This window comes from Schistocerca serialis, chromosome 8 (genome assembly GCF_023864345.2).
Source record: "Schistocerca serialis cubense isolate TAMUIC-IGC-003099 chromosome 8, iqSchSeri2.2, whole genome shotgun sequence".
NCBI classification, from domain to species: Eukaryota; Metazoa; Arthropoda; class Insecta; order Orthoptera; family Acrididae; genus Schistocerca; species Schistocerca serialis.
In genome coordinates this window covers 258,643,087-258,664,275 of record NC_064645.1, presented here as the reverse complement: position 1 = coordinate 258,664,275, position 21,189 = coordinate 258,643,087, and the positions used below count along the sequence as shown (strand labels likewise).

At 40.4% G+C, this 21,189-nt stretch overlaps 1 protein-coding gene across 2 annotated transcripts in view; it reads right to left on the bottom strand.

The window, feature by feature from the left end:
- LOC126416196 (glycerol-3-phosphate acyltransferase 3) overlaps positions 1 to 5,226 on the bottom strand; it is a 209,247-nt gene extending 204,021 nt beyond the window's left edge. The window contains exon 1 of one of the 2 annotated variants that reach the window (XM_050083786.1): positions 4,971 to 5,226. In XM_050083786.1, the coding sequence (XP_049939743.1) occupies positions 4,971 to 5,126 (156 nt within the window). In that variant the 5' untranslated portion in view covers positions 5,127 to 5,226. The remainder of the gene's footprint in view (positions 1 to 4,970) is intronic. The other variant, XM_050083787.1, reaches the window with a different exon arrangement.
- Between the last annotated feature and the right edge of the window lie 15,963 nt (positions 5,227 to 21,189).

The following is a 21,189-nucleotide window of genomic DNA, read 5'->3' as shown; positions in this document are numbered from 1 at the left end:
AACTCACTGTTGATACTACACATGATGGCAGGTAATGTGCTCCAGGCACTCGCCAAACCCAAAACACTCCATCGGACTGCCACGGGGTGACAAAAGTAGAGAGATATTTAGGAATCTTCACAGGCGATTATCGTTAAACGTACGAGCTATCTCAGGCGCTAAGCTTAATCAGAACACCGCAAAAAACTTTGGGATGAAAATCTGCACTGTCACCATAGAGGTTTGAAATAGGAAAAAGTTATCGCTTCAGAACTGCAGTTTGCTACTGTTCACTTTCTGTATAATTAACCTGACGAAATTACCGCTTCAAGTTTTATGCAGTCAGCCTTGAAAAGTGTTCACTGTTTTTGCACCAGTTTACACAGCGCATGTAATTGCATAGAGATGAGACGAAATGAAAGTAAATGTGTCTTATGTGCGTATGCTTTCTTCATCCTTTTCTTAGTATTGCCATTACACATTTTCAAACATTTCCAGCCGCAATTTGTCCCTCTGTTCTGCGGTAACGCAACAGTAACCTACTTCCACGCATAGCGTTTGTTGGTCGTAACTATCAGCTTTTTGTCTTTATACTGACGCAATACAATTCCCAGCAACAAATCTTTTTCGACTGGTGAGAAGATCGGTCCACTTTCTACTTACTTTCTTCCGTCTTTACAACATGACACCCTCGATAATAAACACTGTATATCTACTCTGTACAATCAATATCTGTGATCGCGGCGCGATAATCGTGTCGGCAGCCGATTTTAGCAATGTTGCCACAGCCTAATATACATTAAATCTGGAAACAGAAGCAGCTTTCCCTACAGAACGGCTATATAGATAATTAGGTCAAAGTCCGAGGCGTGGGAAGAGCTGTAAAATCACTTTCATCGAGGTTTTCCGACGAGTGCATTGGGCGGTGTATTGAACAAAACAAGAGCCATTGTGTGGGACAAAGCAGCTTATGGACGCTCTACTTACGGCTATAGCGCTACATTTTTTTTCTTTCATTATTGGCTTACGATACCACAGAGTGCATACACCGACAAGAAAAAATATGCCGAAATTTTCCTGTTAAAAATACACTCTACCCCGTGTGGAAGTACACTTTTTCCGCGGTAAGTGGCAATATACTTTCCCTCGGAGCTGTAACACGTATCAATTCTTTGAATGGTAAATGATTTATACACCAGCGTTGAACTTTCCGGCACTCCCAGCAAAAAACAATACGTTTTACAACGACCTTTAATGCGCGGCAACATGTAAGCTGCATACTCTGGTTTATGACAGTATAAGCACGAATTCACCAAATATAGCACGGTAGCTTCCGTACACAGAACACCGAAGTATAGTAAATGTGATGCCCATGCTACCATACGGAAACAGGTCAAATTAGCGCTCCGAGTGGCCTGGCAGTGAACTTTGAATTCGGAAAAATATGGCGCAATAATGTCTTCTTGCTTTGCGAAATACGACTACTAGATGACATTTTTCACCACGAAAGGCTACGTTTCACACACAACATTAGCCGTCAAAAATTTTTTGCTGTTTTTTTTCCGATCGTGTGCTTAGGCAGGATCCCAAGCTGAGTACTTCTGAGAGGCACGATTGTAAATTTCACTGCTGTGCACCAATCACTTCATGGGTTACCTGGCTGAATATATATTCCGACGAGCACTTCAACTATTCCATAAAAAGCCGATTTGGTGTCAAATTGCTCAAGAACTCACCTACCACTTTTTAAAAGGATAATTACAGTTTTGCCATCGTTATTGCATAATTTGTGATCTATGAAAGAACTGAAATAATTATGAAAACTAACCTCGAAGATTGATTTTTTTCGTGTTACCCTTTAACATACATCAAACACGAATGTGCCAGTAAAATTTTACATGATGGCATGATTGGCTAGTGTTCTGGGCCTGAAATTTTCCTAAGTGACTGGGGGTCGACAGAAGCGTCCGATCCCAGGCGTCGGCTTTGACCCGTGACGTAAGCTTGTTGTGTGTGACGTCATGACGACGCGGAGTTTGGTTTGAGTGTGGCTGTCTCCAGTTCTGTTTTATCTTATTTTATTTACTTTTCTGATCTGTTCGTTCTATCTCGTGAGATTTTTTTAAAATTTAAAAACACTTATTACTTATTTTAATTATCTGTTTCCTCGAATTTCTGTTTTAGTTTATTATATTTATCTTTCTGATCTGTTCGTTCTATCCCGTGAGATTTTTTTTAAGACAAAAAACACTAATCAGCTACTGAAGCATCTTTATCTTCTATGGGTTGCAGGGGTTACGACCCCTGGGGAGGTGGGTGGGTATTCATGCATGGCTGTCTTCACTTACACGTTGTAGCTACGCAAGGCGTCTAAATTTGTTTATATTTAGTTTGCCCCCCACCCAAAACACCCCATTTCCCGCGCTTGTCCCCTTAGTGTCATTAGGCTTCTTGTGGAAAGTGTGTGTGTTTGATTTTGTTTCCGCCATATTTGTGACGTCATGGGTCAAAGCAGACGGGTGGGATCGGACGCTTCCATATTTCCGCGACTGGTCCTCAAAGCGTTAAATTCCGAAACAGTCAGACGCTACATAGTTTAAGAAATTCATCGCACATTCTCACACGTAAAAAAATTCGTCTTGCGTAAAAGGAAATTTACTAAGTAACAACGCTTCTCAAGCCACAATTCCCAATATTTTACCGCACCCTCTTAGGAACGTAAACAGTCGTGACGTCACGCTCATCTAAAGCATTTTGCTGTTACGAAGTATCGCATTGTCTTCGTCTTAAAGGCTTTGACACATTTTGCTGTCGGCAGACGACTGCATGTGCACCGTGTTTTGTTGTTGTAAACAGCGCATTTTCTTTGCGACTGAAGTTTTATTTTGATGTTATTCTCTCGTTTATGATTAATTGCTGCTGTATTAATCTGCAGTAGCGGGCTAAAGTCAAATTCTTGTATAGAAATTTATCTGAAGACAAAAATAATGAAACATTCAGAAACCTACAAAATTCCGAGCTATTTGCTGGTTTTTGTCCCGGATGAAAAAATTCTCGGATTTTTCCGGATTTTCCGGGGCGCATACACCCTGTACTAAGTTTCTATTTTAGCTGTCAGTCGCAAAATGTTTTCCGTCGTAAATCAAGCGGCATGTAGAAACTTAGCCTTGTGGTTTCAGCTGACAGTAATATGAAATACATGCTCATGGACTGTTTTCATGCAAACTAGTATCAAACAATGCAAATAATATTTACAGATGTCTTAAACTAGGTACAACCACCAACTGAACAAAGATGACTGTCTTTTTTAATTAACCATTTCGGCATTCACCTGATGTAATTTTGGACTTGTAAAGTAAGATGGGCAGAGGAAAAATTTAAACTTTTTTTTTGGACTTACTTCCTCCATTCTCGTAAACTATATTTAATGAGGGCTTTGCTAATATATATATATATATATATATATATATATATATATATATATATATAAAGTCCAACATCGGGCCAATTCTTGGCGAAGCAGTTAGGAGGTAGCTTAACTTTTCTACAACGAAGGCAGCAATTCTAGTCGCTCCTTGCAGATCCGCAACTATAACAACGGTAGCGCAAAACGTTAAGTACAGCTATCAAGACAGCGTTATCGTGGTCTGCAAAGCTTGTTGGATTGCACAGTGTTAAACTCTTATATCCTTACGAGTTTTGTTCAGTTATAAAATACACCAATTCTTAAACGAGAACTACTTTCGAAGACTACAGAAACACTATCTCTGACCGGAGCGACAACTACTAATAACACTCTAGCTACAACAGATTCTTTGCTTTCTTACGAAATGAATATGTTAAGAGTCTAATGTTTACGACAGTATCCTATATGTTTCAAACACGTAAAACATATTAATCTCAGTACACCGGTAACGCAGTCAGTGCTCAAGACAGGACTTACTTCCCTCACAAAATCGTTAATTTTCTGGACGCCAATATCTGCTCAATGCATTCGTCCTGTGGAGCTTTGTACTTATCATTCGAATACGTATTTGGTGCACACGAGTGACGGAGACTTCCTGTCTGTGTCAGTAACTAATGCTACCTGTTTATGACATGTGTAAACATTCACAGGCTTTTGAGCTGTTTTTTACGAAAAGGAAACTGATGTGGCTAGAATTTAAAAACCGTTTTTAATACTGCGTGCAGTGCTGTGAATGTAACCATTTAGCAACAACAGTGTCAGTGCTTTCGATTTTGAACAGTTATATCTTGTAAAGGTTTAGAAAATCTTGTCTCATTCTCCAGAAGGGCAAATGAGATCAAAGATCGCTTACCACTAATAACAGAGTGCAATCTGTGGAAAGATACGGCCTGTACAATGCCCAAAAAATTACATACTTTCGTCACATATGTCTAGTGCCTAATTTCATTTCTCCACGAACGCAAAACATTGTATTTCCGGTGAATTTAAGGCCACGACTTGTCGCCAAAAAGTTGGGTAACAACCGATGGGTGTTAATTGTCACTACAGAAACTCGTCAATATGCCACTTAATAAAAGGAATACAACGTGCTGGTTACTAAAGGTAAAACTGAAAACTATGAATACCCATCTACCGTCATAACATGGAAATATGCAAATACAGATACTGAAATGGCATCTGGTTTACTTATAACTAAACCCACTTAATTTCATAATTCAGTTAAACTACAGACTTATAAGGACCACGAGAGCAACTTTGTCCATTGACCTGCACATCCACATGGTACACTTGAAACGAACTTTCAATACCGTATGGACTAGTCTTTCAAGTAATTCTGTTTGTTTTTTCATGTTTGCGACAGGATAAATGTTATTAGAATAAAATATTGCCTACAAATCTTTGTGGCACAGAATGACCGCAAGTTTTAGGTTAAGTCTACCATTAAATTATATGGTACCAGTAAAAGAAACAAGAGATTAGACAAGTTTAGTAAAGAAAAGCAGAAACACAGACGACGACTTACCTCGAAAATCTTCAACAACAGATTGACGTAAAGTCTTCTAACTCCAAGAGATTTTCCGATTGAGGCCAGAAATATTATTCCTAATAGAACCATCAGAAATGGTGTTATAAGAAGAGAAAAAGAGAACGATACGACTGTCCACATAGTTGCCACCATCTTTAATAAATTGTCCGTTGTATACTTGACAGTTTAGATTTAACTACATTCGGTCACACACAACTTCCCCTAACCAGCGCTAGACCGCAACTGATGAAACTCTCTGGTTAACAGTAATCCACACAAGCCAGCGATATCCCACCAATGCCAACGATACGAGCGCAAGTCTTCAGCTCCTTTCACATCCTTTGTACATATTTTACAGCTTATCTCGGTTTTATAATCTTTCTGATTTTATCGAACAATATTAAACACAAGAGTTTCATCTTACTTACAAGAGACAGTTACATTTTAAGCAAAACAAAGCCAAAGATCACTGCTGAATTTACGTATTATCATTGCTGATGTACGAGGTGGAGCGGGCGCGGTATTTTGAAAAAGTAGTGCGTACGAAACAATTTTTTTTTTTTAATCGTCTGATGTCATGCAATTGATACAAGTGATAAGCGTGCAGACGTTACAAAGCTAGGTATTTGTGTCGTAGTATATAATGTACAATGGCAAGTTCATTCATTCGCACACAAATGGAGTCGGATGTAAAATTGCGGTTGTGTGTCAATGTACGGTGTGTGGTATTTTCGTGCTGCTGTAACTTATTTGTTATTGCAGGTATGAACCGCGATTGAGTGCCAGAAAGCTTTTATATTTGGCCAATTGTGAACTTAGGAGTAACGCAAACATATTGTTCTCCTGGATAGCGTTTCATCTACATCTGTACCGTACTCGGCAAACTACTGTGACTTGGATGGCAGAGGGTACGTCCCACTGTACCAGTTATTAGGGTGCATACGTAGGCGGTTGTAATGTATTCCTAGAGTAATCATATAAAGCCAGTCCTTGAAACTTTGTTGATAGATTTTAGTTTTTTCCTTGAAATATTTTACATTTCTGAACATTTAAAGCAAGTTGCCAGACTCTGCACTGCGTTGAAATCATAACAAGATCTGACTGAATATTTATGCAGCTTCTTTCAGATAGTACTTCATTACAGATAACGGCATCATCTGCAAAAAGCCTGATTTCACTATTAATATTGTCTGCAAGGTCATTAATATACAACACGAAAAGGAAGAGTTCGAACACACTTCCCTGGGGCACACCTGAAATTACTTCTACATCTGACGATGACACTCTATCCAAGATTACATGCTGTGTCCTCAGCTCACAAATTTCGCTTAACACCGCATATAATCGTACTTCTGACAATAAGTGTAGGTGTAGTACAGAATCAAAGGTTTTTGGAAATTAAGAAATACTGCACCTACCTGGTTGCCTTGATCCAGAGCTTACAGTATGTCACGTGAGAAAAATGCGAATTGGGTCTCACATGATTAATGTTTTCAAAATCCACGCTGGCTGGCATTGAGGAGGTCATTCTGTTCAAGATACTTCATTGTGTATGAGATCAAAATATGTTTTTAGCGATTTCAGATGTTTCTCAACATCACTGGCATAATTTATGAAACTAAATATTTTCCCAGTCCAATGTAAATTTGACACTCAGATCAGTTGTTATAGATGGTAAGTAACAAGACGCTACGACAATATAGGATTGTGCACAGTTTATATGATGTGGTGTCCATACTTGAAACTCAGTGCACTAACACCACCATTGTGTTTGCTGTGACTATTCTCTCAATATAATGAGTCAGATCCTTTTGCAAAGTAATCTGAAAGAATGTAACTTTTGAATAATTTAGGCACTCAAACATAAAGTATTTAGCTTTTTCAATCATGAAAGAATTTATTTATCAAATGCTGTTAATTAGTTCATTTCGTCATTTTTAGTTTCACACCAACAAACTAAGTATACAAACTCAAGCAGTTCTACCACAACTATCCTGCAACTGCTTTTTCCACTGTTAATTTATAATTTCTCAGATCTGTGCTCTAATAACCATGAAGAAACCTTGATTGCTGTATTTAAATAGTGATTTCTGTTCCATTGTAAATGCATCAGCTCGTACTGTCTGTGTTAGGTCATTAATACCTTTGAGCCGAAATGACACCATCCGTGTTTTTTTTTTAAATCGTGACAATTTCAGTGTATCTGTGAGAATTCCCTTGCCTGTGCTGCTGAACTACATTATATACTATGCCAGATTACAATTTTCAACCCATACACATTATGTAGCAATAAATATTTGTCTCCATTTTTTTATATTGGTTGTTGATACAGATTTTATATTTCTTCAGTGTCATCTAAAATGCTGTTATGAAGTTCAAACAACTAGGATTGCTGCCAGTGCTGCCAACCTGCAACAAATACCAACATTATTTTTGTTATTGTTGTTGTTTCGGTTTCACATTATTTCTTTCTATGTGGTAATGTTATCATGTTGTTTGTAAAACCAACATTTCACCACTGTTGAAAGTGACCTTTATCAGGTGCTTGTTGTAAATACATAACCTTGGTGTAAGCCACTTGCAGTAGTGGCCAAAATTTTGCTTTTATAAACATGATGATGTGGTTGCACATCCAGAAACATTTTACTGAAGATGACAGTATCTACAGAAACCTAAGCCTACATACATATAGGCAATTGCCATGAAAGTGAACAATTATTTAAGCACATAAACAAGACTGGAACTTTGCTGACTCAAAGTAATGTAGGAAAGCATTAACTGAACTGAGAATATAGTCAAAAATATTTCTAAGATAGAGATAGATGTCATATAGTCAAATTGTCACAATACCTAGTTATTATGTTATGTAGCAATTTGGGCCACAACACCAGCCCAATGTCATATCCACAGCGTTAGCCACTGCCAACAGTCACAGTCAATGATCTGCCAACATAGCGCAACACCAGCAACAGCACCAGCAGATGCTTCTGCTCTCCAACTTTCTTCTGTGAGTCAGCAGCCACCAAGGACGCTGTCAATCCATTCAATAAGCTTCCGTGCTAGCCCGAGGGTCAATTGACATAGAGGAGTTCCTTCTGACTATTCACCTGCCAGGCACCTGTATTTAAACTCTCGGCCCAGTTAAGCTGATCATCGGTCTGCCAGGGCTATGTTATGATGCCCACCGCATGATGGCACTGCTGCAAGGTTGATGTGTTCTTCTGATGCCGTCATAATTGCTAGAGCTGGGCTATGCTGTACTTAAGGTGCAGCCAATACTACGTTGTCACTTCTACGAGACTGCCCACAGAGCAACCTGCCAATACTTTATGGTCCGAGACATGAATGGAAGACCTTGTGCCAAGTGCTTCAGCTGCCACATCAGCACCTGTTGTGTTGGCATTCACTGGAGTGAGCAGCCTACCTTCCAGCTGGGTGCACACACTGTGGGCTGTTCACTACGCCTTTTGCTAAGACACAGTGCAACACAAAATGATGCAAGCTGTGCCCTGGATGTAATTGTTCAACCCTAATGAAATAATACAGAACTGTTATGTTCAAACTCATGTCTATTAGCAGCCTGCTCCCACTTTCCTTCCTATGCAACTACATATTGAAGTCACTCTAGTCTTCCTTGCTATCGTACAAACTCAGGATGCCCCAGATGGGAGACAAATGCCTCTTGACAAACTTCAAGCCAGTTCCCGCCTCTCTTCAGTGATCATTCCAGTCCGGTCCACTCCAGTGAGAAGTGAAGCACATGTGGTGGTTTTGACGGCCATCATGCTTATCTGTACCATAGACCACGATCGATGATGCTTTCTATTGGTTGCATAACTCCTGTGGTGTGTTGTTACTTGTAAATATGAAGAACAGATTTATGGGATTGTTAACTCTCATCTGCAATTGAACTAATTTAATATAATTTTAATGTCTAGGCTGAAATAATTTTAGGGCAGGTCAGTTTTTGTTGTTATAGTCATTATTATTGTTATAATTCATGGCTAAATGAGGAAGTATTGAGTGACAGACCGACAAAATAAGTCAACTGAATTATAAAAAAATGGCTGCTTCCTCGTCAGTTATGTTAAACAGCTGCTGTTTATCACCTATTGGTATCTTAATATTTATACCTAAAAACAAAGATGATGTGACTTACTAAACGAAAGCGCTGGCACGTCGATAGACACACAAACAAACACAAACATACACACAAAATACAAGCTTTCGCAACAAACTGTTGCCTCATCAGGAAAGAGGGAAGGAGAGGGAAAGACGAAAGGATGTGGGTTTTAAGGGAGAGGGTAAGGAGTCATTCCAATCCCGGGAGCAGAAAGACTTACCTTAGGGGGGAAAAAGGACAGGTAGACACTCGCACACACACTCATATCCATCCGCACATACACAGACACAAGCAGACATTTGTGACAAATGTGTGTCTATTGCTGACAAAGGCCTTAATGGCTGAAAGCTATAATTGTGTGAATCTTTTTGTTGTGCCTATCGTGACTCAGCATCTGCGCTATATGGTGAGTGGCAACTGTGTCTATCGTGACTCAGCATCTGCCCTATATGGTGAGAGGCAACTTTCCTTCTCTAATATTGATACACTGTTTTCTGTATCACAAGGAGAAAAAAGTGTGAAATTGCAATCTCGAAAAGACTTCTAGGATTTGGGGGTTTGTGGGGTGCAGCACAGTGTAACAAGCTGTCACAGATTTATTATTTTCTCCATGACACTTTATCAACTTATAAAAAAAGTCAGCTCTAATAATTTTCAATATTTGCTTAAGTTTAGCCACACAGATACTGAAATATAATATCATGGTAAGGTGATAGTTATTACATTCAGACTATAAAGTCACAACTGAATGAAGCACAATTTTTGTGCCATACGTGTTTCACCTTCGTTGTTTGCAAGGCATCTTCATTGCCAGATTTCATGGTTGCTGATACACTTGTGGTCCTGCTTCTTTGTTATAGCTCTTCTTTGTCTGCTTACTGCCATTTGAAATTTTGTTTTCATGGTTCACAGCACTAGGAATTGAGCACTTGTTTGTTAGTGCTGTGATGCATGAAAGTGAAATTTCAAATGGCAGTAAGCTGCCCTTTGAAATTTTGTTTTCATGGTTCACAGCACTAGGAACTGAGCACTTGTTTCCTAGTGCTGTGAAGCATGAAAGTGAAATTTCAAATGGCAGTAAGCAGGCAAAGAACATCTGTAACAAAGGAACAAGAACACATGTAGATCAGCTTGTATAAAACCTGCCAGTGATGATTCCTTGCCAACAATAAAGATGAAACATGTATGTGTTTTAATCAGCAGCAATGACGTGGTCCCAAAGTAATAATTATCAACTGAGCATGACAGGACTACAAGACCACTAAACCTGAAGAAGTTACTGAAAGGTAATTGCCCTAAAACTTTTGATCAAATAGAGGCATTTCCCACAACTCTTTAATGTGGCCACAGATTTTTAATCTAGTTCAGAAGCAAAAGTTTTGCAAATGTGTGGCAGATGCAAGTGTCACTAACTGTTTTGTATACACCACTTCAAAAGTTTTTGTAGAATCCTTATGTGGTAAGACTACGATGCATCTCAAAAACCAGAGCGCTATTAACAAAAGTGATGTGAATACTCCAATGGTTTTAGCATAGGTATTGCAAGATAATTTTACAGAAAGCCTATCATTATGGAATCGTGGACCATTGCTACCTACAGAAAACAGAAGATTCTTCTTGATATTCTGTGTTGCAATAGTCTCTAAATTAGGTGAAATTCACTCTAGAGCCCCTCAGAACTTTGTTCTGGCTTTGTCTGTCAGAAACATAAGTAATTTCACATGTTTTCCAATATGAGTAGGATGTTTAATGCTAACTTAGCCTAATGTTAATCAGAAGCAGAGAGAATATGCATTTGGTTCACTGTTAACTTCCCTTCAGTAAATGAAAACAAATCTGCATGCAAATATCGGCTTTTTTGTCCAATTTTGATGATGAAATCTCCTTTGGTTATCAGCTGAGTCACAGCTTTTTTATGATGTGGCAGTTGAAGCTTTCTGACAAAGTGTCAGGATCTTGCAGGGAACTGTCACTAATGTATTCTTGAACACTTCTCTCATTCCTGGGAGAGCATGGGGCAGATCAAATGTGTGTCTGAGGTAATACTTCTTCTCTTTAGCTGAGTATGTGACTTGCTTGTGATAAGTTAAAACTGTGTGCTGGACTGGATTCATAACCAGATCCCCTTTCCTTTCATGTATGGGGCCCATCAGTTGTGATAGATGTTCAAGTGTCATGAACTGACTGAAAGTTCCTAGTTGTCACTAGTTGTCCATGCTTTGCAGGCTGTTATGTCACTGACACCCCCATGGCCGTTGTTAAAGAGAAAGATGCTAGTCCAACACCATTGTAGGATTGTCTCCATATGGCTTGAAAGTGGTGATGGGATAACCAACCAGTTTTAACAACTGATTCACCAGTCAGTTATTTTCTCATGCAGTCTGTTTTCTCAGTCAAATGAAATTAGGCTCTTCGGCCTTGTCAGCTGTATAAATGTACTTCACTTCCTCTCCTGGTTTGTCTGGTTTCACTTAAGATGAGACAACTGAATGATATGTCTCTCTTTCCGGACCAAACTGTTGGAGATGATGGTTACATGTGCATGAGGTGTGCTTGCTTGTGTGTGTGTTTTCTTTTCTGAAGAAGGCTGTAGTCAGAAGCTAAATGTATGACAGTCTTTTTGTTGTGCCTGTTTACAGCTCAATGTGAAATCGTTGCGGTGAGTAGCTGTTGTCCTTTTCCGAATGTTATTGCTGATGGTCATGTCAGTTATATGAATGTTTTCATTCAGTCTCTAGGCTTGAATTATTTCACTTGCATACTTTTTCAGTTATACATGAATCATGACTAAGGTTGCCAATTTTTTAGACACAAATAATGTATTTGTTTCAAGGACAGGTGAATAAAAGCATATTTCTAAAAATGAAGCGTTGCATATACAGCCACATTGTACAAAGTGATGTCACCAGAGGGTGTTACCAAGCAAGCACGCACCACACCTGATGCCACATAGTCCCAACCTGTTGCCACTTAGATGTTGCTCATAAAGTGGAGCCTATTTGTGCTGCTGCCTTGAGACACACAAACAGTCCACTTCATCCACCTATACTTATGTCAGTTGCCACAGAGGACACTTGTACAGAAAACTACTTCCCTTTCCCACAATATGGAGTGCAGATGAACATCATTCTGCTGGTCACAGGTAAATGAAGATACAGAGACACATTCTGCCAGTTTGCACTGTTCATCAGTTGCGGTTCATCAGTTTGCCCAATTCGTGCTGCAGTTCATCACCAGCAACACTTGACTGTAATTACAGACAATGTGGATCATCAGTTGCTGCTGTTATAGCCAGCCTCTATTAACGAGTGATTATTGGACAGTAAACCGTATATGTCTAAGTGATATTCAAATCAGAGTTAGACATAAATTGTTAGGCACAGCAGTCCAGATTAAACTCCTACGCATTAGATTACTTTCAGTTTATTAGGTTAGATTAGCATGTAGGACTTTGACTGCAGAGCTACATATCATTCATGACTCAAATTTGAATAATTCATTCTGTATAAAGTATTTGAATAAATGCTATTCATCTTTTATAACTGTGTTGCCTACATTATGTGTACTAGCTTGTACACCAACTAGTTTTATAATAGGGGGTTTGCTTCCTGCTACCTTGGATGTCAGGCATCAGACTTGTTTTGATGAATACAACACTCTAAAGTGGCAATGAGGACAAAGCAGAATATCTAAAGGGTTCAAGAATATTCACAGACAACAACCCCTTTGGCAAGTGCATGCAATTCTGTTCAACAAATTATCATGAAAATGTATTATTTTTGTGTAGCATATTCAGTTTCTTGGTAAATTGTTTGTAGAATGCTAACCCCATTTTCTTTTCAGGAATATTTTAAAGAATTTTGTACTCTGTGTTGCATTTTTCAGACATAACTCAACCTGACATACTAGAGCCAGTGATAATTTTACTACAGCTATGCCCTATTATTCAAGAGATGTTGGTGACAAACCTGGTCAAACTTGAAACTAACAAGGGAAATGGCCAAGGAAACTTTAAAATGCTGCCACCACCCTATATGCTGTTGACTGAAAATTAGAAGTGTGGTCCAACTACACTATGTGATCAAAAGTATCCAGACACCCTCAAAAACATATGTTTTTCATATTAGCTGCATTTTGCTGCCACCTACTGCCAGGTGCTCCATATCAGTGACCTCAGTAGTCATCAGGCATTGTGAGAGAGCAGAATGGGGGGCTCTGTGGAACTCATGGACTTCGAACGTTGTCACTTGTGTCATACATCTGTATGTGAGATCTCCACACTCTTAAACATCCCTAGATCCACTGTTTCTGATGTGACAGTGAAGTGGAAACATGAAGGGACACGTACAACCCAAAAGCATACAGGCCGACCTCGTCCATTGACTGACAGAGACCACCGACAGTTGGAGAAGGTCGTAATATGTAATAGGCAGACATCTATCCAGACCATCACACAGGAATTCCAAACTGCATCAGGATTCACTGCAAGTACTATGACAGTTAGGCGGGAGGTGAGAAAACTTGAATTTAATGGTTGAGCGGCTGCTCATAAGCTACACATCACGCCGGTAAACGCCAAACAACACCTCGCTTGGTGTAAGGAGCGTAAACATTGGATGACTGAACTTTGGAAAAGCGTTGTGTACAGTGACGAATTGCGATGCAAAATGTGGTGATCCAATGGCAGGATGGGAGTATGGCTAATGTCCGGTGAACGTCAACTGCCAGCGTGTGTAGTGCCAACAGTAAAATTCAAAAGTGGTGGTTTTCATGGAGGGGGCTTGCACCCATTGTTGTTTTGCATAGCACTATCACAGCACAGGCCTAATTGATGTTTTAAGCACCTTCTCACTTCCCACTGTTGAAGAGCAATTTGGGGATGGCGATTGCATCCTTCAACACAATCAAGCACCTGTTCATAATGCACGGCCTGTGGCGGAGTGATGACATGACAATAACATCCCTGCAGTGGACTGGCCTGCACAGAGGCCTGTATGCTATAGAACACCTTTGGGATATTTTGGAACGCTGACTTCGTGCCAGGCCTCACCGAATGACATCGATGCCTCTCCTCAGTGCAGAATGGGCTGCCATTCCCAGACAAACCTTCCAGCACCTGACTGAACGTATGCCTCTGAGAGTGGAAGCTGTCATCAAAGCTAAGGGTGGGCCAACACGATATTGAATTCCAACATTACCAATGGAGGGCACCATGAACTTGTAAGTCATTTTCAGCTAGGTGTCCGGATACTTTTGATCACATAGTGTACATATCAAGGGTAGAGTAACATTTTGTCTCACACCAAGTGTGAGCTGATGCTGAACACAAAGCTGTTTTAAATGCATATGCAGGGCCAGATGTTTGTAGATTCATTCAAAAATTTTGTCCTGAAATAGATCCAGTGGCTCTTTCCTATTCCAAAATTAAGGATAAGTTAGAATCAATTTTTGAGTCACAAATATGTGTTGCTGCAGCCACGCATATTTTTTAATGTTTTAGGAAATCAAATCAAGGTTACAAGGAAAGGGATATCATGGTTACAGGACTTAACTAGAGAGTGTAAATTTCAGTGCAAAAATGCAAGTGTAAAAAGTCTTATGCAGATTCTGTAATTTGAGATATGCTTATCACACATTTGCCAGATAATAAATTAAAGAAAGACCTGCTTAGTTTAACTAATTCACCTTCACTAGACTGTCTGCCATTAATTTGGGCACATGAACAGATGCAAGTATCATCTGACACGAAACAGTGTGAAGATGTTGACTTGTTTACAGTGCAACAGCAACCTCCTTGGTCGAACAATCAGTGTGGCTGAACATGGAAGTCAGTGGTCAAGCAAAAACCACCTGTTTAAACAACTTAACTAATGCCAAATTAAAATCTTGTGTAACAACTGGGAAAACTGTTTTCTTTGAAAAGCACAGTGCAGTTACTGTAAAGAGTCAAGGCACAAGTCAGAAGCACATGAAGCAGATCAAGCACTGTAATAAGACACCAAAGCATGATAAAGTAATTTCAGTGTAAAATTGTAAAAATTCAAGTGATGTTCATGGCAAACATGAACAAATTAACTTTCGTGGACAAAATGTAGTGTGAACGACAAGCATTTGTCTGTAATACTTGAAGTTAACAGAACACACTTAAAATTTCAAATTGACAATTTCTATAAGAAATCTGCTATCTGCAGACATACAAGAAATTAGGATTGCTGAAGCCAAATTAATTTTCAAAGGTCAATTGACGTTGCATACAATCAGTTAACAAACAAACCAGATTTGTAGTTGTCAATTTAGAGAAAACAACGAATCTACTGTGCCTAAATCTGTTTGGTACACTAGGATTCACAATTCATAAAAGAGTGGATCACATTCATAATGATGTTCTGAACAAAAGGTGACAAGAACTGTTGCAAAAATGTGGTAGGCTTTTTCAGAATAAACTAGCAGCTGAAGTCGAATGCTGTGCCAAAATTTTGCAAAGCATACAGTATTGTGTTTTCATTAAAGGAGAAAGTGAAAAAAGAACTTGTTCATCTAGAATAAAATGGTATCATAGAATCCATGGACCACACCAGACATAATAGTGCAGAAACAGAATGACACATTACGTATCTGCAATGATTTCAAAGGGACAGTCAACGCATCATCCATCACTGATTCTTATCCAGTTCCAGAACTAGAAAAATGGATGTCTGAATTAGCTGGCAGTTTACACATTGTAAAACTTAATCTCAAGGGGGCTTATTTATAAATCCTTTTGGATGAAGAAATATAGAGATTTATGATTATAAATATTCTGGAATACACTGATACAAAAGGTTACCATTTGGGATTGCTGGTACACCAGGAGGAAAGCTCCAAATGCTCTGAACTATCTGGGTGACACCATTGTCTCAGTAAATTGTGGACGAACTGTTACATAATATAGAATCAGTCTTCAAAATTTTACAAGCAGCAAATTTAAAATGTGTGGTGTCACCGCCAGACACCACACTTGCTAGGTGGTAGCTTAAATCGGCCGCGGTCCATTTAGTACATGTCGGACCCGCGTGTCACCACTGTGTGATCGCAGACCGAGCGCCACCACAAGGCAGGTCTCGAGATACGGAATAGGACTCGCCCCAGTTGTACGACGACTTTGCTAGCGACTACACTGACGAAGCCTTTCTCTCATTTGCCGAGAGACAGCTAGAATAGCCTTCAGCTAAGTCCATGGCTACGACCTAGCAAGGCGCCATTAACCATTTTAAGATAGAGTCTCACTTGTATAATCAAGGAATGCTGTATTCACATGAAGGATTAAAAGTTAAGTATTAAAACAGCTACGTACTTTTCTTGCTACCATTTATTATGTATCCTGTTTTAGACCTTTCTCTAGCCTAAGTGAGATTACGCGTGCCTTTCGGCTACTTCAGTGTGGCGTAGCTGTCTTGTTACGCCACAATAAAATGTAACAAAGACAAGTGCATATTCTTTCAGCATGAAGTACAATACCTAGGACATGTACTGTGAAAACATGGCATTAGACCAGTGCTGTGATATAATGACACAATTAAAAATCTTCTGGCTACCAAAGAAATCAAGCAATTATGTAGCATCTTAGGACAAATTAATTACTGCAGGAAGTTTGTCGCTAACAGGTTTATCCCACTAAGAAAACCAGTTCACAAATTGTCACACAAAGGCACAAATTGGAATTGGAAGAGTCACTGCCAAAGTGCACTTGTTTGTTTAATGTTAAATGTTGTAGGATGTATGAGCCACTTAAAATGTTGAAAATTGCCGAAGTTTCTCAGAACACAGAATCAATTCAATTTTGTCACATTAGCCACATGGTTCTGAATTGCCGACAACAGTAACATCAAAAATGCTGACAGATTGTCAGAGGAACTATGGACAGATTTAGAAGGAAGCTCTTGTGATTATTTTTGCTGTAAAAAGTTTTGGACCAAATAATACTGTTCCTTCCAGGCCAGTTGAATGACTGCAGTGCTACATTTGTCAAATTATGATCTGAAACTTTTGACAGGTCTGATGTACCTTCACTCATGATGCATGTGATTTCAGAGATCAGGAGTCCATACAGTTCACAGGTCTGCTTAAAGAGGCCACATGGGTCGGCCCATCGGCAAAAATGTAGATGTTGTGTGACTAGGGCCTCCCGTTGGGTAGACCATTCGTCGGGTGCAAGTCTTTCGATATGACGCCACTTCGGCGAGTTGCGTGTCGATGGAGATGAAATGATGATGATTAGGACAACACAACACCCAGTCCCTGAGCGGAGAAAATCTCTAACCCAGCCGGGAATCGGGCCCGGGCCCTTAGGACTGACATTCTGTTGCGCTGACCATTCAGCTACTGGGGGTAAACGGTCCATTGGCATACTCCGGGGAGCTGCCAAGGAAACTGTATTATTTAAGCAATTGCAAATAAGTGCTCATCCTATTCTGTAACCTGTATTAATGTTGTCTGGTCAATGTGTTCAGTGCTACAAACAACCCGTGCTTCATTGTATCTTGCGTGTTGCTCTGTAAAGTACTATGTTCTGTAAATCTTGTTTTTTCTTGCTATAGCAACCTTTCATGTAATGACAGCAGTCTCTTGCCACTGCTCTCACTCATGTGGCATTTGCATGTTCATGGCAGGTTACTCTCCTGTCAGTGCAATCATTGCCCTTTCCGGTATATGATTAATCGTCTGAATATGGAACTCCTATGAGACACAGTTGTGACAACACTTCCAGATTTTTCATGTGGGCGCACATTTATCAGTTGTTGTGCCAACTTGCATCTTGCCTCCTGGTGAGGCCAAAAAGATCTACAAGTCCATGCAGCCTCCCACATTTGCTACATCGTTTGCATCAATCCTTCAGAAGCCTGCTCCAAAATGGAGGTTGGGAGTGTCAGGACTTACACCTGGACGTGTCAATGCACTTGCAAGGCAATAAGTGATTCAGAGCCTGTAGTCCCCCTATAAAGGCAGAAAAAGGTACAGTGGCCAACATGGGGAGCTCCAGGCACCTCTAATGGCTGAGTCTTTACAGAAGCCCAACACTCTATTACCACTGCTACTCCAGCTCCAGCAAAGCCCTCAAAACAGATCAAAACTCATGTCAAGCACCAACAACAGGTAAAATCCAGTAGTAAACCGTTGGACCATGTCAACATGATTATCCTTGATGCTTCATCTGACTCTTCCTCAGAGTTGATGGAGTATGAGATATGTGTGGGGCAATCATCTCACCCCACAATTGAACCACCACACACTGCAGTTTCCCCACCCCAGTAGAGAGAAAGGATGAAGGTATTACCCCCTTGACAGATGACTCCCATACTTCAGTGGAACTTGCACCTATTCGGGACACATGTGGGGGAACTTTGTCTACTACCTCAGGGTGGACCACTGTGTCTGCATCTTCAGGAGACTAATTTCCATCAATCATACACCCCTGAGCTATGTGGCTATGTACTCCACAAAAAAGGACAGCCTGAGTGGAGAGAGAGCTAGAGGGTGTGTAGGTATTTTCCTCACTACTGACTACCACTCCTGGCCTCTTTCCCTTACAATGAATTTACAAGCAGTGCACGTGCATCATCCATTGACAATATGTTACAATATGTTCCCTTTTACCTGCCCCTCCCTGACGCAATCAACGAAGAGGCTCTCAACAACCTTCTTACACATCACCCCCCACCCCTTCATCCTCTGTGGTGATTTTAATGCACACAGTGTGCTTTGGGGATCTGCAGCTACCTGCTCCAGGGGTAGAGGAATTGAGAGGCTTCTCATATTGTCATGTGCCTATTTGTTAAATATGAATACGGAAGCTGGGCCGTTCTCTGCCACTGATCTTTCGCTGCGCTCTCCAGCTCTTCCTCACACTGCTCAAGAGGAAGTGGTTGATGACTTGCCTGGCAATGATCACTTCCCGATCTGGATTCAATTGCCATATGGAGGGAAACCCATAAGGAAACTGCCTCAATAGATGCTCAGTAGAACAAACTGGGCACTTTATAGTTAGCTAGGACAGTTTTAACATCATGTCAATGTCAAGGTAGGAGTGGATCATATTACCAAAATGGTCCACCATGTTGCTGAAGCATCCATCCACAGTCCGTGTAACAACTGAAGAGGCAGTCTTGGTGGAGTGACCAATGTTACTCTGAAATCGGGCCTAGGTGTGTGGCTCTATGTAGGTTCAAGTGCTGGCCAACTGCGGAGAATCTTACAATCTTTTGGGTGGTATGGGCAAAATGTCGCAGGACTATTTGCATGAGCCAGAAGAGGTCATGGCAACAGTTCCTGATCATCATTAATCATTCCACAAAGAGTTCTGTTATGTGTGAGACCATCAGGAGAATTTCAAGGAGAGGAGGGATGCAGTAATGGGGAATTGCATTCTCCAAACTAGACCATGAGACATTTCCCAGACTATGGCAGCTTACTTTGCTACTGTTACTGCAACTAATAGTCAGGATTCAGGTTTCCAGTGTCACAGAGCAGTTGCTGAGAGGAGCAGTTCGGACCTCTGGTCTACCAGTGATGAAAATTACAACTGCCCATTTTCAATGTGGGAGCTGGATTCTGCATTGTCAAGAGGCTTGTGACACGTCCCCGGGTCACAACAGAATCTGTTACAGTATGCTACGGCACCTCACAAGCCACAACAAAGAGATCCCCCTTGCACTTTTTAATGCCATTTGGGCATCAGGTCACTTTCCTGATTTGTGGCACCAGGTAATTTAATTCCCCCTTTAAAACCTGGGAAAGACCATACATGCCCAAGTAATTATCATAGTGTTGCCCTCACTAGCTGCATGGAAAAGACATTGGAGCAAATAGTCAGTTCTGTTTTAGAATCCAGGCAACTCCTTAGTCACTTTCAGTGTGGGTTCAGGACATATTGCTCCACCTTTGATAACCTGGCTCTCCTGGAGGTGGGTATACAACAGGCTTTCCTGAATGAAATCACCTTATAGGTATATATTTTGACATCAAGAAGGCCTATGATACTACTTGGAAGCATCTTACCGTCAAGTAGTTTCACGAATGGAGTTTTCATGGATGTCTTCCCATTTTTTTTTGGTCCTTTCTCTCATCTTGGTGGTGTTTTTGACACTGAGCCGTTGATGTCCTGTCTGACTGCTTTGAGCAGGAGAATGGTGTCATGGTCTCCCATAGGGTAGTGTTTTAAGTATGACTTTCTGTGCCATAGCTATTGATAGCATTATGTCAGTAGTGAGAAGTTCCGTCCAGTGTTCTTTGTTTGTGGATGACTTCTCTGTATTTTTTTTTTTTTTTTCTCTTCTTCAAGCCGTGCAATCACAATGCATCAGTTGCAACTAACTCTTCAATGTTTGGATGAATGGGTGCAGAATAGTGGTTTTAAATTTTCACCCAAGAAGTCTGTGTATGTCTTTTTAACCATCCTTGTTCCATTTCAAACTTTCCTGAGTTGAGGATGAGGCACACAGCTTGTAATATTAAAGACATGGTGAGGTTTCTGGGCCTCATATTTAGCTGAAACTTACAAGGTTGCCACATATTAAGGACTTGAAAAAAATGATCCCTTACGGCTCTAAGTATTTAAAAATATCTTAGCCATAGCACATATGGAGCAGACAGGACTTGTCTGCTTGAGTTTTACAGAGCCTTTGTGTGCTCTCGGCTAGATTATGGGCGCACAGTGTATGGTTTGCAAGACCCTCTTATTTAAAGATGTTGGATGTCGTGCTCCATGAAGGGATTCAGTTGGCCACTGGGGCATTCATAACAAGCCCCATACCAAGCCTCTGTGCAAAGGTTGGTGAACCGTCACTTCACATCAGGCAACAGCTACTTATGGCACACCAGATGTATAAAACACTGTCCACACCATACACACCTGCATACTATACTGTTGCTCGGCCACCAATGGAATGGCTGTTTTGCAACCAGCAATGAATGATGATGTCCTGTGGGATTTGTGCAAAGGATTGCCTTTTAGAGATGGGTGTGGCCAGTCTTAACATTTTACATCAAGGTTGGAGCAGATTTCCACCTTGGCTCCTCCAGAGACCCAGACTTATTTTAGACTTGACCAATTTTAAG